Genomic DNA, 15,751 nt, shown 5'->3' with positions numbered 1-15,751 from the left:
AGGCTCTCAAATGTTTGATGGTGATAACGTGCTTCAGCAGGAATTTCAGAGAGCAAAGTTTCTCTTTTTTTTTTCGATATGCCTTCGTTATTTCTTACGCTGCGACTGTGCACGACGTCGTCGTAAGTAGTTTCTTCGCAGCCACCTCATTCGAGGACAAGCAGCGACGCTGTCCGCGACGCAGAGGCCGAGTGACGTCGGTGCTCATCGTCTCCTGAATCTCGTCGAGGTAGGCAAACCAGATTCGGCAGCGGTACACATCAAAGAGGGCACGCTGCAGACGGCGGAAGTCGACAAAGGTGCGCGAGGTACGGGAAATGATGACAGTGATCTTTTTGCCATCCAGCTGAAACATAGCATCCTCCACGTGGGTCGGGCAGTGCACCTTGACCGCCAACGAGCGCATCGTCTGCAGCGCTTCCTGTTCTTTCACGGCGCGCCTGTGATTCTGCGCCGTATCCTCATTAGTAGCGCGACGGAGAATATGCAACACGTTGTCAGTAAGAGGCGTTGTGCACACATCATCGACAATGCCAAGGTCTATGCCGCGGTCACCTTCCACAATGACCATTTCACCAATGGACACCTGGAAGGTAGTCATAAAGGGTTTGCGGCCGTACTTGAAGGCGATCCACACAGGCGTGTGCGCGGGGTGCGCCATCGGCGTCGGATGGATGAAGCTGACGGTGGGATAGTAAGAGGGGTACATGGCAGCCGGTGCGCTGGGCAGTGCCGCCTCGAGGATAGAGCGAGCAGGCGATGAGGTGGCGTAAGAGCTGCCGGGCGACTTCGGGCTACGCTGGTGGCAGCACACCAGAGGTGCCTCAGCAGGAGAGGCTGGGGTGATGAGGCTCGCCGCGTAGGGCTCGTGGCGGTACACCTTCACTCGGCTCTTGATGCGCGAAGCGGGGAGTTGAGAAGAGGCGGCCGACATCGTGGTAGTGCGCGTGTTTTGTAAGGGTGTAGAGGGGGTGGCGCACAACAAAAAGGAGAGCAGCACGTTGAAGGTTTGATGGAGAGCGCGCGTATATGCGTGGGTGGAGAGGAAGGGGATGGGGGTGACTGGCAGAAGAGATGTCGAGATGTTTTTCTTGTAGGTCGTGAATAGGCAGCTCTAAGAATGATGTACTTGCTGTTACACAAGAAATGAAACGAATGCGGCGGCGCTGGTGAGAGGAGAGCGAAAGAGTGGGAGTCGCTTACGACTGGGGTATGTAGTAGTAGAGGAATAAAGATGAGCGAGAAGGATTGGTAATGAAGATGAAAAGGATAGGAGTGGACGATGGAGAAAAGTTGAAAGGATGTGGGCTCGACCACGGAGAGAGAGTTCACAGCGAAGAGCAACAAAAGGGAGATACGGTGAAGAGGAAAACATCCAGAGAGAACAAGTGAGAGATGGCACAGAAACAAATATGACGCTGTAGTCCATCTATACCCGCTACGAGGCGTCCTTTTTCCTGATGATGCCGGCCGCCTCAGCTCGTGGTGCCCCGCGTTCCGTGTCCACTCTTGGTGGGGAAGCCACGCAGCCTGCAGCGGCCTGCCCGCGGGTAGAGTTGCAAAGTCTTAGTGTCGGCAGAGAGGTCGGGGCTGCTGCGGTGCGGAAGAAACGCGCGGCCATGATCAGACCTGCACTAGCTCACCATGACTCGTGTCGACGATTCAACCACTACACACATCCGCCTGCTGCATTAGTTGCACTGCGGCGATGTTGCCCGTAGTCCTGGACGTCGCCAGGGGGTGCTGGTTGGACCGGTTGCGTGGCGAATCTTCGATAGACGCCGGCATTCTGCACGAGACGCATTTCATCCCACAGGCCAGCAAAGAATTTGCTCTCCCGGCTTTTCAGCATTCCGGTGTACACGAAGGGCAGAGAAGACCGGTGGTGGGGTATCCGTGCGCATACAAGAGGCCATATGTTTGTCTGTAGGGTTCCCTCCCCTCTTCGCGGATAAAGTGAAAGTAGAGGCGGTCTGGCATTGCTACGATGAGCCTACCAGACGAACACGCCTCACGTCCGGCGCCATGGCAGAGGGTGGCCTGGTGGAACGGGAAGTTCTCCAACAGACACGAAGTGTCGTCGCACCCCTTCCTCACGTTACCGGAATAGACGCGAACTCCCACCACGCGATATGGGGCAGGAAAGAGCGACCTGATCGCACTGGGGCGATTCTGCACGATTAGCTCAAATACCAACTACTCCACCTGGGCAAGCGATGAAGACACCTCGACATGGCACAGCGCAGACAGGGGCCACAGAAATGCCACCGCACGTCGCCCTGATACTGGACGACTTCACCTATGATTGGTCCATTGACGCCACGATGCCGAGTAATCACTGCACAGCCAAGTTCACTATCAACTTCACAGAGAGAGATGAGTCCGTGCAGTCAGTGACGGCTGGTGCCCAATGATATCCTTTCTGCAAAGCAAGCAGAAAGCCGCGCCGTTCCTTGGTTGCCAAGTCGCCCTGCAGAGACCACGTCTACAATAGCGACACCGAAGCGACGGCCCGCGAGTTTCAGAGGGCCGCTCTGGCACCGGCCACCACGAGAGTCCGAAAGGACACCAAGGGGGGGGACGAATCACCCGTCTAGTCGCATCTACCACGATGTCGCCACATATACACAAGCAGAAAATACTCCGTGTAAGGATAAGGTAAAACTCCGGCCTAAAATAATGGCTGCAATCACCAAGAAAGCTGATTCATGTGGTAACCAACAGAACATTCTGCACGCCAGAATCGACACGATATGAAGCTGCTCTACAAAAGGTACCCTGTGGACCGCATGGTCCCAGCACTCTCTCAGAGATCTTCATGAAAAAGCTCCGAAAAAACCCTCGAAGGATGGATTAATCTCAGTAAGGTTCTCATCAACGGTGAGCCTCGATCATTGGCACGTATCTATAAAATCCATGCCCTCGTTCGCGCCGTGCGCGCCAGGGATGAGACAAGGCAACAGCCATCTCTCAGTGCAAAAGGGCATGCCAATGCGTTAGTGACGATTTTCCAGCAGAAATTGACGCAACATCCAGCGGCGCCCCTCCACACCACCGAGACCCCACCATCACCACCACGCAACCTAAGCCATTCACGATGGGTGAGCCCGAGATGACACCCCACGATGTCCACTGCACCTTCTCCCTGGGCCTCGACGAAGTCCACTGCTAGAGTGTCAAGGTCCTCTCGATGCGCGGCAGGGGGGTGCTGCTGAACATCTGCGGCTAGTGCGTCGCCATCGACTTTCTCCGTGACACGTGGAAAGAGGAGTGTAATGAGCTCCCTTTGACGCAGCGCGAGCCCGACGATGATCCCGCGCTCAATCGCCCTGTGGCGCTGACCAGCCATCTGGGAAAGTAACTCGAACAAATGGCCTCGCGACTGGTGCGCGACCACCAGTCAGAGAGGTTCCAACCAGAGTTCTCTGGCTTCCACCCCCGCCACACCACCCGTAGACCCCCTGGACTTGCTCCCGCACAAGGTGGCGCAGCGGCAGCCGGGTACCGAGGCTGTAGCACTGCTTCTGTACTCCAAGCTCGCGCGTCTGACGCGGCAGGCCACAGCGCCACCTCTGCTGATGACCTCGCACTCCGCACCGTCCGCCGCAGAGAGGGGCGCCATACGAGCCGCGCTGCGGTGTGCGTCCTCTGGGGCGGTGGGGGCGGTGCGTTGTCGCGCAACTGGACGCCTGGGCGCAGCGTGCTTGGATCACGGCGTGAGGTGAGCCTCCGAGTCCGCCCAGCACCCATCGCGCGGCCCGCGCCGAACAAAGGGGCGAGGAAGGGCATGAGGAGCCCGTTAGACGCACGCCTCGCATCGACGGCAGACGACTATAGCGAGACAACCAGGTGGTGGTCGTGGTGCACAGGAGGTCCATGGGCTGTGGTGGGGTGCGTCTGCCCACTGGTTTGTTGATGACGGAATGCCCATGTTGAGCAGTAACAGGTGTTACCTGGATGTTTGCAAAGAGATGGATGCTACTAAATTTCAGAGTAGTGACGAAATGGATGGCGTTCTTTCCTCGTTACACCACTGGAGATATCCATGGAATGGTGCTAATGAATTAAATTTCAGTTTGCGGTTACGGTCAGAAGGAGAGAAGGAGAGAAGGTGCGAAGGACAGAGAGGTACGCAAACGAAGTTTTCTTGGCTTTGTGAAGGGTACTTGCTACGAGCTATGAGTGATACGTTGTTCCCTTTTGTGTTTAACCTACAGAGCTGGAAATAACTCGCTTTGCACCTGTGCATAATGCTCACACACACACACACACACGCACACACACACACACGCACACACACACACACACACACACACACACACAGACACAGACAGGGGTGTGTCTTTTGTGCCATTACTCCATCATTCGCTCTAGGAGCCGCTTTACAGTGCAGAGCTGCGACGACAGAAGAGGAAGGGGTGGCGTGGTGTGGTGTGGTGCATTGTGAATGAGAAAAAAAAAGAAAGAAACATACATTAACCCTCAAAGACCCCCCTGCAGGTAATACAAGCGTACAGACAAGCCGAGAGAAGAAGTGATAAGCCAGTTAGAACAGCACGAAATACACACCTGTGCGCAGAAAACGCCAGAAAGAGAGATTAAACTGCGATCGTCAGTTAGGCCTATAGTACATTCTCTGCCATGAACATCAGACACACCAAGCAACGAATTACCTTCCACAATCCCTTAATAAGAGAAGCCACCAAAGGCATGAAAGGGGTGCCGAGCATGGGCTATGGAGGTCATGCATCAATGTTGCAATGTCTCACACACATCAGGGTGCAGACCGTTGCTCTCTGACGAATCCTTCATCCGCAACAAGTGTGTATCTCTACCACTGGATCTGGCCGTCGCACTTTGTACGGGCACTGTGGTCTTGGTCACGCCTTCATATTCTGGCATAGGTGACGATGCAGCTGACTCGTCTTGTGCTGGCATGTGAACAACAACCACAACCTCATCTGTCGGCCACCTCCCCTCGGTCGTGTTCGTGCCTGGCCACGGCAGCCAGCGGATCAGCAGCTGCAACTGCCACGGCGCACCAGTCTCGGCATGGCTGATTAGCTTGTACGTTGCGATCATCACGTACATCGCCACTAGGATGTCATCCGTGTAGTGTGAACGAGAGGCGAGGATGCAGTAGAAGCTTGCCGGCAGAAGCACGGATGCCCACACCCGCATCGCCCATGGGTACAGAAAGGGGCTGTAGTCCCAGATTAGCATGAAGGCGAGACAGAGGATCATCGTGTGGCCACTGAACATCAGATCGCCGCAGTGAATCGCACCACTACCCAGTGTCACAAGGGTGAGGATGACGTTAACCACGGGGTCCTTGATTGCCTGCGGATGTTGACAGTGGTTGTCGGTCGCCGGGTATGACGTCGCCACAATTACAAGAGCGCGGAACAGCACCACCACGCTGTAGGACGTAAGGAAGCGGACTACCATAATCTGATGGACCCTTTTCAGGGGGTAGGGGCGCCGGCCCGAGTCGAGGATGCCAAAGACGACACGATTTACGGACGTGCCGATCCTCGGGATGCGCTCCAAGAAGGTCAAGTTCGGCATACCCTGCTCGTGCCGCTCCAACAAGTACACCTTGAATCCCACCACCACCATCGTTGCGTTCAGCAACATGATGATAATGTCAGTGCCAATCTCAACAAACCCCACCTTCGGAATCCACTCCAGGAGGAGATCGGGCAGCGGCGGCATACTCTTGGGATCCGGCATACGCCCGTTTGTGATTACTATGGCCACGCCGAGGAACAACGCCGTGAATGGCAATAAAAGCGCAAAGCGCATCACCTGCGTAGTCAAGGGTAGCGGTTGCTTGTACCACGGCATGGAGCTGGTCTCGTCATTTTCTTTGCGTCCTGGTACGTGAACTCTCTCATGACTCGCCATTGTGCTCGCGGCGAGGAGGAATAGTCGAAAACAGCAACGACTTGCTGCTCACAGTCTTGGTGGCGAATAGCAACGAGGATCACACGTGTGCGTCGCTGGTGTGTGTATGTGGGGGGGGGGGGGCGTTTGCAAGTAGCGTTTTTCGTCGAGCCCAAAAACTGATGTGTGTTTCAACACTCAGAAAAACCACCAAACAGCAAAGAGCAAAAAAAAAAAGAAACAATCAACGGAGAGAGAGAGAGAGAGTACAAGTGCTGAGCGCAATTGAGAAAACAAAAATGGGGAAAAGGACCTCTATGTAAATGCCGCAATCGACCGTGAAAAAAAGGAACGCCAAGTTGTCAGCACAAGTGCAAATTACTCACCCAAGATGCAAGCAGCGAAAGGGAACGTAAGACAGACAGCGGATGGCGAAGAGAGACTGATAGAGGGGGGAGAGCACACTAGGAGTATGCACACTCACACTTCTCGATTGGGAAAACTTGAGATGGTCGAGTTAAATTTTTAAATGGGTAGTGGCGCAGACAAAGAAAAAGGCAACATGAACAAGGAAGTGAATAACAGGAGAGAAAACAGGATAGCAAGAAAGACAATACACGGGCGATGTACTCAGAGATTTTAAGGGAGGAAAAGGAGGAGAGTCTTGCTTTACTGTATAAAGCAGTGCCCGTCAAAACCTTAAAGGGGAATGGGCAGTGAGCTGTCGTAGATGGTGCGTGCGTGGGTGCTGCTGTGCATGAAGGCGTATTCGAGTGCTGCTTTGTGGTGAGATGTATTGGTGGGGAGCACTAGCAGGGCGTATACTACGACTCTCACGTGGATAGCCTTCGAGGTCTTTTCTTTGCTGGTATTGGTGCTGGGAGCGGTGATGACAGTGATGGATATTACTGTGCTTTCGACGAGGAAATGGTGGCAGCGACTCACCCCAGTTGATGAATCCGAGGAAAGGGGAAAAAAAGAGATGCATTGACGAATGATTCAAAAACCGAAGTCGGCATATGCGTATTTTTATGAGAAAACATGACGTAGGAAAAGAGGAAGAAGAGAGTTGAGACTACCAAAGTTTCCCCGTTGTGACTGGGATGCAGAACATCAGCGGGGGGGGGGGGGAGAATCCGTACCCACAGAAAACGTCTGCATTGGTGCTCTTCGGCAGGTACTGGTGAGACCAACACGAGAGGACCCATCCAACGTGTTCGCCAGCCATGTAGAGGACCTATGCGCAGCATGTGCACAAGCAGCGCTTGCTGTCGATGCCGGGGGCGAGCACGGGGCTGCACGAGAAGAGGCAGAAAAAGGAAGAAGCAGTCTTACTTGTTTTTGTTACCGCACCGGTATGTTCGCACGCTGCTCAGCGCAAAACCCTCCTCCTCTCCACAAAGATGTTGCCTGTGACGTGTGGGGAGGGGCAGGGTGGTGTGGTAGCTGTCTGATGTGTGAGCAAGAAAGAAAAGCTAGCGAAAGAGAGCGAAACGAAAGAAAAAAAACGTCCCTCACACACACACACACACAACGACACCCAACAGTGGAGGAAAGGGATTTAACAGTCAAGCAGTCACAAGTGCACGAAGGAAAGAGGGGCAGAAGAGTCGAAGCAAAGAGGTATGCAACACGTGGAGAGCAAGAAAGCAACACAAGCCCACGGACTGGCCTATCCTCATCAGCCAAATGTGTTTGCTTCTTCTCTTCCCGTATGCACTATCACATCAAGCGAGTTTCCTCAGTAACAACTGCGTACACAAAGATGGAGAGAAGAACACAGGCAGTCCATTCAAAGGTTCGCTGGCAAGGAGGAGGCAGAGGAAGACACACACAAAAAAAGAACCCACCACAAGGAAGATCATCCGCGCAGTGTAGGACAACAGGGAGCACATCGAGAGAGGTGCCACGGCGGTGGAACCCGCACAACAAACTGACGCTTTCCTGCTCGAACAAAGCCAAGCGTACCGAACCACACACACACACACACAGACAGCTGTTAAGTGCGGCCTTGAGCAACAACGCCCAAACTTCACAAACACGCCGCCTACTAAAAAAGGCCGATAAGAAAAACTTATGCACAACGCCTCGAGTAGTGAACCAATGAAGAAGAGCACACGTCTACCGAGCCGCGGGGCACGGATGGGTCTAATCAACGTCAGAGCCCTTAGCGGGGGGGGGGATGTGGAAGTGTTTGGTGCCTCTGCAGTTGACGTGCTCAAGGCCCAATCTTACGTCGCTGGCTCACTTGTGCTTTTCACCGCCATCATGTACGTCGTGCTGAGCAACGACGGAGCTGCGGTTGTCGTCGTGGTTGTGGTTGTCGTTGTCGTCGTGGTTGTTGTCGTCGCCTGACCTGCAGCCCGACTGTAGGCCACTTGGCGCTGAATCGAAATCGAAGTGGAGAGAATCAGGCAGAAAGCCACCGCTACAATGGGAATGATGTGTCCGTAGCGTAGAAGTACTGCGTTCGCTCTGAGGCGCGTGCGCTGGTAGGCAACAGCGAGCGCCGGCTGTACATGGACCGCCGAGGAGGGCTCGTTGTTCTGCAGCATCGGTAACTCGCTCTATGACCACGGCTACACCTTCGAGTATGAGAAGAGAGCGAGAAGGAACGTGCAAGAAGATGTGAAGTCGGAGGAAGCAGCCACACACATACACACACACACACACACACACACACGAGGGCAGTGGGCGAGGAGAGCTCGAGCTGACACCAAGAGAAGAAGGGCAGAGAAGAAGACAGATGTGCTTGCGTGCCTGGGAGGTACTTTTTGTTCAACTTGTGGCGAGAAGTGGGGCTCGCACGTGGGAAATGTGGAGCGAGACTACAAAAGCCGAGCTCTCCAGAGGTGCTCGAGGGGAGTTAGACAATTCTTTTTTTTTGCTGGTAGAGAGAGTGCTCAGATGATCTGGCATAGAGCACAACAACGCCGATGCACACACGCACACACCATCGCGGTAAGTCTCAGTTGGCCGCGAAGAGATGTAAGTGAGTAGAACAGGTTAGAGGAGAAAAAAAAATACGGCAACGAGGTTGTGAGCCCATTTTTGAAAGGAGATGGCAGTAGAAGGAGCAAAAGAGACACACAAATGAATGGTGAGACGCATTTGGTCAAAAGTCAGTCGTTGGGTTTATCGACGGAGCGTATGAGCATGCACAGGGCGCATGCGTCAGCGCTGGTGCACGAGTAGGCAGTCGCTTCTTCCGCCATTGAGTACAACAGAATGGCATGGACACGCAGAGAAGCGGTGCACAGCCTCGCCTCTCTGAGCTCCCGCTAACTATGGGTGGCTCAATTAATTTCAGATATGTGTGAGGATGCCAGGGTCGCTGCTCAATATGCACCCACCAACGAACACAACTCTACATTTCTCGCTCTAGATGGAAGCGAATGTCGTACACCACACCCACCCACACACACACACACACACACGCACACACACACATGCACCAACAGCCGGTACACTCTTGTGCTGTCGGTGTTAAGAAATTAACGACTGTGACGGCACAGTCTCGGCTTTACGCAGCTCGACACATCGCAGTCGCTCATTCATGACATCTACGAGCATCACCGCCATTTCCGACGTCGCGTGTGTTACCGTTGGTGTAAGGTTGCCAAAGGCGCGGCACCAGGGCTCGCGCTGCACTTTCCACGCAAGCGGGTAGAGGTCTGTGCTCAACGCTCCCGGCAGCGGAATCCACCGCTTCTGAATCGAGGCGTCGTTGACGGCACGCAGAAAGAAAAGTGTGGCCGCGGCAACCTCTTCAGGGGGGACTACATCGGGTCCACTGCTCTGCTGCTGATTCGCTTGAATCTTGTCTGTGTACTCGTTGTACAGCTCGACCACACGCTCTGGCGATGACAATCGTGCCAGGCGCCGCGCATTGGCTCGATTGTTCACCGCTAAGACGCACAGGGCACGGATGCTCACGTCGAAAGGGATTACACTGTGTATCATCTTCTCCCACAGAGCGCTACACAGCACATCCGAGTCGAACGCCTCATCGTTGCGGAGGACAAGTGCGAAAGAAGCAGCAGCGCCCTCGACAGGTGACGTGGGGGTCGTAGTGTTCGCCGCCGTGTCCATCAGAGACTGCTGCTGACGGACGAAGCTGCGGACGTTCAAATTTGCCCAGGAATGAAAGATGTCCGCAATGTAAAAGTACGGAATCTCCTCCGACGCGTGCTCCTCCAGGTACGCCACCTGCTCCGGAACAGCGCATTCCCTTAAGACCTCGTCAAAGGACATGCGGTCTGAGATCTCGTTCTCATTGTACCCCTTTTCCAGGAGCTCAATTGTGGACCTCAGTGTGTCGGCTGGACAGCCGTACTTTTCCACCACCGAAGTCGGCAGCAGACGCTGAGTGTAGAGCTGCAGTTTGAGGTTGTGCACGTTGAGCCAGCGCTGCATAGGCTCCGTCAGAAGGCCACTCTGCTCCACAACTGTGAAGCCGGCCCAGCCAATGCCGAAGCCGACGACCGGCAAGCCCACATTTTTGAAGAACACCCTAGCATACACGCTCATCTATCGCTAAACAACGCTGAAAATTTTTTTTGTGCACCTGATTAGTATGGCTCACGTTTGCCAGTGAGTTCAGAAAAAGAAGGATGAGTGGTGACCGTTTGCGTTAGGTGGGGACGGTAGTATGGAAGTATGCGCTAGTCTCATTTGCCCAGCTTCAGGCATGCGCGCACCATACAACCAGGGAGGAAGGGCGAGGAAGAATGCGAGAGGAAAGTTCGAAAGGCAAAAGCCCTTCCATCGCTGTCAGTGCCCCAGTCGTCTGTACCGTAGTCACGGGCACACGGCACACACAAAATACATTGGCAAGTGAACTACACAAGAAAAGAAGGTATCACTGAGGTCCCCTATCCACAGAAAGTGCAGGGAAGCCTGCTGATCTAGTTCTCCCCACATCGACCCGAGTGCGAGGAAAAAAAAGGGAGACCCCCCAGGCAGTCTACTGCGCCTTTTCAGTCGCTCAGATCCGCATCACTCCATCGCTGTTTTAGAGCCACGGCGTGTTTGGGCCGCTGACAGTCATTGAGACTTCTACCCTGTTAGGCTCCGTGTTTTTTTCGCTCACCACTCTTAATAGGGTGGCTCTCTGACTAGCCCGGCGACACACGATTCAGAGACGACCGCGCACAGCGGTGAAGGAACAGCCGCCCCCCTCCAAAAAAAAAAATGTACAGAAGGTGGTGAAACAACGCACACCGCATGTTTACACGTCAAAGGACCAGCAAAACTATGTATGTCACAGCCAGCGTCATGTGCGCAGATGCCAGTCCCACTCTCATAGCATCCCTCCGTCCTCCCCTTCTGCTTCGATCCGCAGAAAGGAGAGGGGACTGGAGAGAGTGAAGTGGGGAGAGAACGAGTGAGCGAGCTCAATTGCAAAAAGGGAAAAGTAGCGCTTGTGATACGGCCATCAGGTCACTCCTTTGCCGCAGAGAAACGCCGGTCAGCAGCTCCCCAGCCCCACCCCTCGTCGTCGCCAACGCCAACAAATGTGTACAGCGAGTGTATGTTAGAGGCTAGTCTTAGAGGCGGTAGAGGGGGCCAGCGCCTCGGGCCCGGACGCACTCAGCAGCTTCTTACCGTAGCGGTCCATCAACAAGGATGTAACCCGCTTTGAGAGGAAGTAGGCAGCCGCAAAGATGACGACGTGGCGAAGCAGACGAAAGATGAAGTGGCGGAGAAAGGAGAGTTTCTTCGGCTTGCGGATCCGTGTTCGCCTCGGCATATACCGCTGTTCACGCGGTATATCAGAGAGTGCCTTGCGTAGCTCGTACTTGCGACTCATGTAGCGCTCCTCGTGATTCAGGTTCTCCTCTTCCAGCTGTCCCATGCGCTGAGTGATGCCGACATACTCGCCAACAAACTGAACGGCGCTGCCGAGCGTTATCTGCATGACTTGCGAAAACATGCCCCACAACTCCATAATGCGGCTCGTCATGAACATCATCATCTGGGCACGCTGCGCCTCGGGGGTCATGCCCATGCCATACATGCCTAACCCACCCATGCCCATCATTCCAAGACCGCCATACATACCGCCCATGCCGAGTCCACCGTAGCCGCCGTACATGCCACTCATACAGTATGGGTCCATACCCATTCCATACCCGCTACCCATTCCATACCCGGTGCCCATGCCGTTGTTGAACGCGTTCGCATTCATCGACGTCGTAGCTGCGCCGACGGTGCCACCGTTCGCCGCCGTCACATCCGTGGACAGGGACGTTGGGGAACTCCCCGCGAGCTGCCCAGTACCGGAAGTCGGGCTGACAGTAAGAGCACCTGTCTGTGATGTGAGAGGCGTCGAAACGCTCGGTAATAGCACTGCTGAAGGGGAGAGGGACGAGTTGGTCGGCGAAACGGGAGCCGTAGGGCTCGAGGATGAACCTGGGGGACTGTTGGACTCGGCAACAGCTGCCGCTGGAGCAGTAGGCTGCGAGCTCATGCTGATTTGGTGTGTGACCACCTAAAGAGAACAAAAAGAGCGGAAGCCAAAGCGAAATGTTTGAATGGTGAAGTAGCGTGCCAGCAGCGCGTGTTTTTGGCTACACTTCTGAGTTTGCTGTTCTTGCTGCAAGGGGAGGGGGAAGCGACCTCAAAAAGGGGGCGGGTGTGAAGGAGATGCAGTGTGCAACCTGCGGGCGTGGCGGCACCATCGAGTGATGTGCATTGTCAAGAGCACATGATAAAGCACAGTCACAAAAAAAGGACAGAAGAGAGAATACAGAGCCTCAGCGCAGACGCATTGAAGCAAAGTAATCCTGTGGCAGTGTAGCTCCGCACCATACATGCGCGTCCGAGGATAGCTACAAACGAAGATGCAATCGGAAAACAGCAACGCAGCGCTAGTTCGGCCCTTTGTACTCTCTGACACCTCCTCACTGTAGGCCCAATGCACGACTGAGGAGGGATAAAAGAGTCGCAAAAAGAAAAAGAGTTAGAGGGGCGCGGTGCGGAGCAGGGCAAAAAAAGCCCTGCACACAGCATTCGTTCGCAAAACCCTGCGTGCGCTACCTATTGTACGGCCACGACGAAACAGCTCGGCCACTAGCGTGACTCGAGTGCCTCCATCCTCCTCTTTTGTCCTCGTGTTCTTCCGTGTTTTCAGTTTTGCGAGGGCGCGTTGCGTGTGTGTGCGTGCGTGTGTGTGTGTGGGTGGGTGCGGGTGGGAGGTGCGCTTTCTTTGTCAGTTTTCTTTCTTTCTTTTTTTTTTCTCCAGAGAAGTGTTACGTAGCGTACCTAATACCTCTTAGATGAAGGTGACAGCTGACCTTTTTTTTTTTTTTGGTTAGTGGTGAAGGATTGAAAAGCAAACAAAGCAAACAAAACAAACAAACAAACAAACAAACACCATCACCACCACCATCACCATCACAAACAAACAAACAAACAAAACAAAAAAAAACGACAACAATACGTTTTTTTTTTTTTGTTTGTTTGTTTGTTTATGTTTGTTTGCCTGCTTTTCTGCTGCTTTCTGTTACGTTGAACACACGCAATCATCAACAGAGAGCGACCGAGTGACTAAGAGAGAGAAAGGAAGGAAAGGGGGGGGGGAAGAAGAGGAGGAGGAAGGGAGGGAGGGAGGGGCAAAACAGAACAAGACAATATTGCGGAAGGAAAAGGCGAGAGTACGACAAAGAAGAAAAATCAAAACTACAGCCACACCCAGACAGAGAAAGAGAGAGAGGCGCGCACGTGCACAGGCACCCATGCAACCACTAGAAGAGAGTACACATACAACAGACAAAGACGTACAGACGAGGGGGGCACATACAGACGCGAACACCGTATGTGGGGGGAAGGGGGGTGCGAAGCAGTCGAAAGCAAAGAAGAGCTGCACACAAACGCGCACGCGTGCACAGCTAAAAAGCCCTTTTGCGCTTGAATAGCACAATGGTAAAAACAAAGGCGAGAAGAAGACGCACAGACTTGTACAGGAGGGGCAGTTAGGTCACGTAGAACACAGGGAGCGCTATCCACTTGCCGTGTGCAAAACGTCTAGGATGTAAACGTGGGACTCCTTGGGTGTGTGTATGCGCGCCGGCAGCTGTCCAGGTAGCATACGTATGCAACGCCATCTGCACACTCCACGCGCATACGAAGTAGCACGTGCCTGGGCGCACATCCAACGATAAAACAGTGAGTCAGCACACATCAAGCAAAACGCCCCGCGTCACCGGGTTCGGGCTTCGACGCGTCTGTTGCAGTCATCGCGTCTGCAAGAGAAACCCGACTCGAGATTGCGAACCTCTTCAGTGGTGTGAGAAGAGCGCAGGAAGGATGCTCGACAGTCCAGTCGAACTTGGTCTTCCTTCTGCGACCCTCCACGCATCTTGCTTCTTCAGTTGGACATTCGTTGGGGTGCGCTTGCGAGTTCGAGGACGTAGTAGGTAAGAAAGCTCCTTGGATACCCCCACCCCATGCGTTGAGTGATGCGAGGTGGTGAGAAACAGGGGGGCAAGAGACAAATCTAACAAAACAGCGACGTGTCAGCAGGGGCACCCAATGGACAGAGACATGCGACTCACGAGAAGAAGACATCCACACGGATGAGAAACCCTGGTGCGATTGAGAGTCACGAAAAACGAAGGTAACCCCCTCCCCCAAAGACGAACTGACGCTGGTGATGTCGGTAGTGGCGATGGGGAAGGCGGGAGTCGGTCTCTCCTCCCCTCCGCCTCGTCTGCCCTGTCCCTCCTGTGCACAGCGATCTCCCAAAAAGAACGCGCGGATGAATATAAGTGCATGCTGAGATGGGTAGGCACGGATACAGACCAGAAGTGCCTCCCTCACCCACCAACGCGCCAACTGGTCTTAGTCGTCGTTTACCTGAACAGAGCAACAGGGAGTAACAGAAAGGGCAATGGGCCGGAGGAGTCACTCGCAGTAGTATCCTTCTATTACCTTTGTCGTCTTCGTTCCTCCAGATAGATGCATCGCGCGTGCGTCGTGAAGAGCGGTCAAGAGCAAAAAAAAAGCGACATCACCTGCGTGTCTGTGTGTTTATGCACATGTGCCCTAAAATGGGACGCAGTGCAGTGCATCGGTGTGCGTTATAACAAAAGAGAAAAAGAGAGAGAAAGTACGTGTGCATGTTTGTATGAAATGTGTGTGGGTAGATGTGGGTGTGCGCAGGTTTGTTGTAGTGGCGGTGGTGATGATGATGTGTGTATGTTTGTCCGAGCTCCTACCTAAAACATCTACAACGGAAAACAAAAGAGAAAGCTCAAGAAAGCAAACACGCACACGCACACAATAACAACAACAACCAAGAAGACTTCATCATAATAGTCATAATACGAACAAGAGAGGGTGAGAGAGAGAGGGGGGGGGTGAGAGAGAGAGCACAGAAGACAGAGAAGAAGCCCAAAGTAAAAAAAAGGGCCACGCACAACAAAACAAACAGGAAAACACAGAGATAGGCAGACAGGCAGACAAACAAAAAGAGAGAGACATACTTGCGAACAGGCGAGACACTTCGCTAACGCCGGCTTTGAAGGGAGGAGACAGGAAAACGAAGGAGTTCTTCACGAACTTCACGCTTGATTTGGCCTTCGTTGACCCTATCTGCTGACCTAATGTAAACCGAAGGCGGCCAAGTGAAGGAGGGAAGGGGGGAAACGACAAAAGGTGGGCGCGAGATGCTCTTGCTAGTCCGGAAAGAAAGGCGAATCAAAAAAAAGGGCATCTTCATCGCCTGCTACGTAAGCGTTTCCTCTTCGTTCCTCACCAGTTTCAAGACGAAAAAGTAGAGCACACAAACACCCACCCACCCCCCTACACACACACACACACACACACGAACAGCGCACACAGGCGAACAGAAAACAACCAT

The 15,751-nt window shown here is 53.7% G+C and overlaps 4 protein-coding genes across 4 annotated transcripts; all 4 read right to left on the bottom strand.

The window, feature by feature from the left end:
- Nucleotides 1–94: 94 nt before the first annotated feature.
- Nucleotides 95–934, bottom strand: LBRM_34_4940 (conserved hypothetical protein; the record flags this gene model as incomplete). Its single annotated transcript, XM_001568542.1, has 1 exon — nucleotides 95–934. The coding sequence occupies one exon, from the start codon at nucleotides 932–934 to the stop codon at nucleotides 95–97; it is 840 nt and encodes a 279-aa protein (XP_001568592.1).
- Nucleotides 935–4,749: 3,815 nt separating this feature from the next.
- On the bottom strand, nucleotides 4,750–5,907 carry LBRM_34_4930 (inositol phosphorylceramide synthase; the record flags this gene model as incomplete). The annotated part of the gene is made up of 1 exon (XM_001568541.1): nucleotides 4,750–5,907. The coding sequence occupies one exon, from the start codon at nucleotides 5,905–5,907 to the stop codon at nucleotides 4,750–4,752; it is 1,158 nt and encodes a 385-aa protein (XP_001568591.1).
- Nucleotides 5,908–9,372: 3,465 nt separating this feature from the next.
- LBRM_34_4920 (conserved hypothetical protein) lies at nucleotides 9,373–10,416 on the bottom strand (the record flags this gene model as incomplete). Its single annotated transcript, XM_001568540.1, has 1 exon — nucleotides 9,373–10,416. The coding sequence occupies one exon, from the start codon at nucleotides 10,414–10,416 to the stop codon at nucleotides 9,373–9,375; it is 1,044 nt and encodes a 347-aa protein (XP_001568590.1).
- A 1,006-nt stretch (nucleotides 10,417–11,422) lies between these two features.
- LBRM_34_4910 (conserved hypothetical protein) lies at nucleotides 11,423–12,049 on the bottom strand (the record flags this gene model as incomplete). Its single annotated transcript, XM_001568539.1, has 1 exon — nucleotides 11,423–12,049. The coding sequence occupies one exon, from the start codon at nucleotides 12,047–12,049 to the stop codon at nucleotides 11,423–11,425; it is 627 nt and encodes a 208-aa protein (XP_001568589.1).
- Nucleotides 12,050–15,751: the final 3,702 nt, after the last annotated feature.

The sequence above is a fragment of the Leishmania braziliensis genome, chromosome 35 (genome assembly GCF_000002845.2).
Source record: "Leishmania braziliensis MHOM/BR/75/M2904 complete genome, chromosome 35".
NCBI lineage: Eukaryota > Euglenozoa > Kinetoplastea > Trypanosomatida > Trypanosomatidae > Leishmania > Leishmania braziliensis.
The sequence above is the reverse complement of the archived record's forward strand: the minus strand, read 5'-3'. Positions and strand labels throughout refer to the sequence as shown.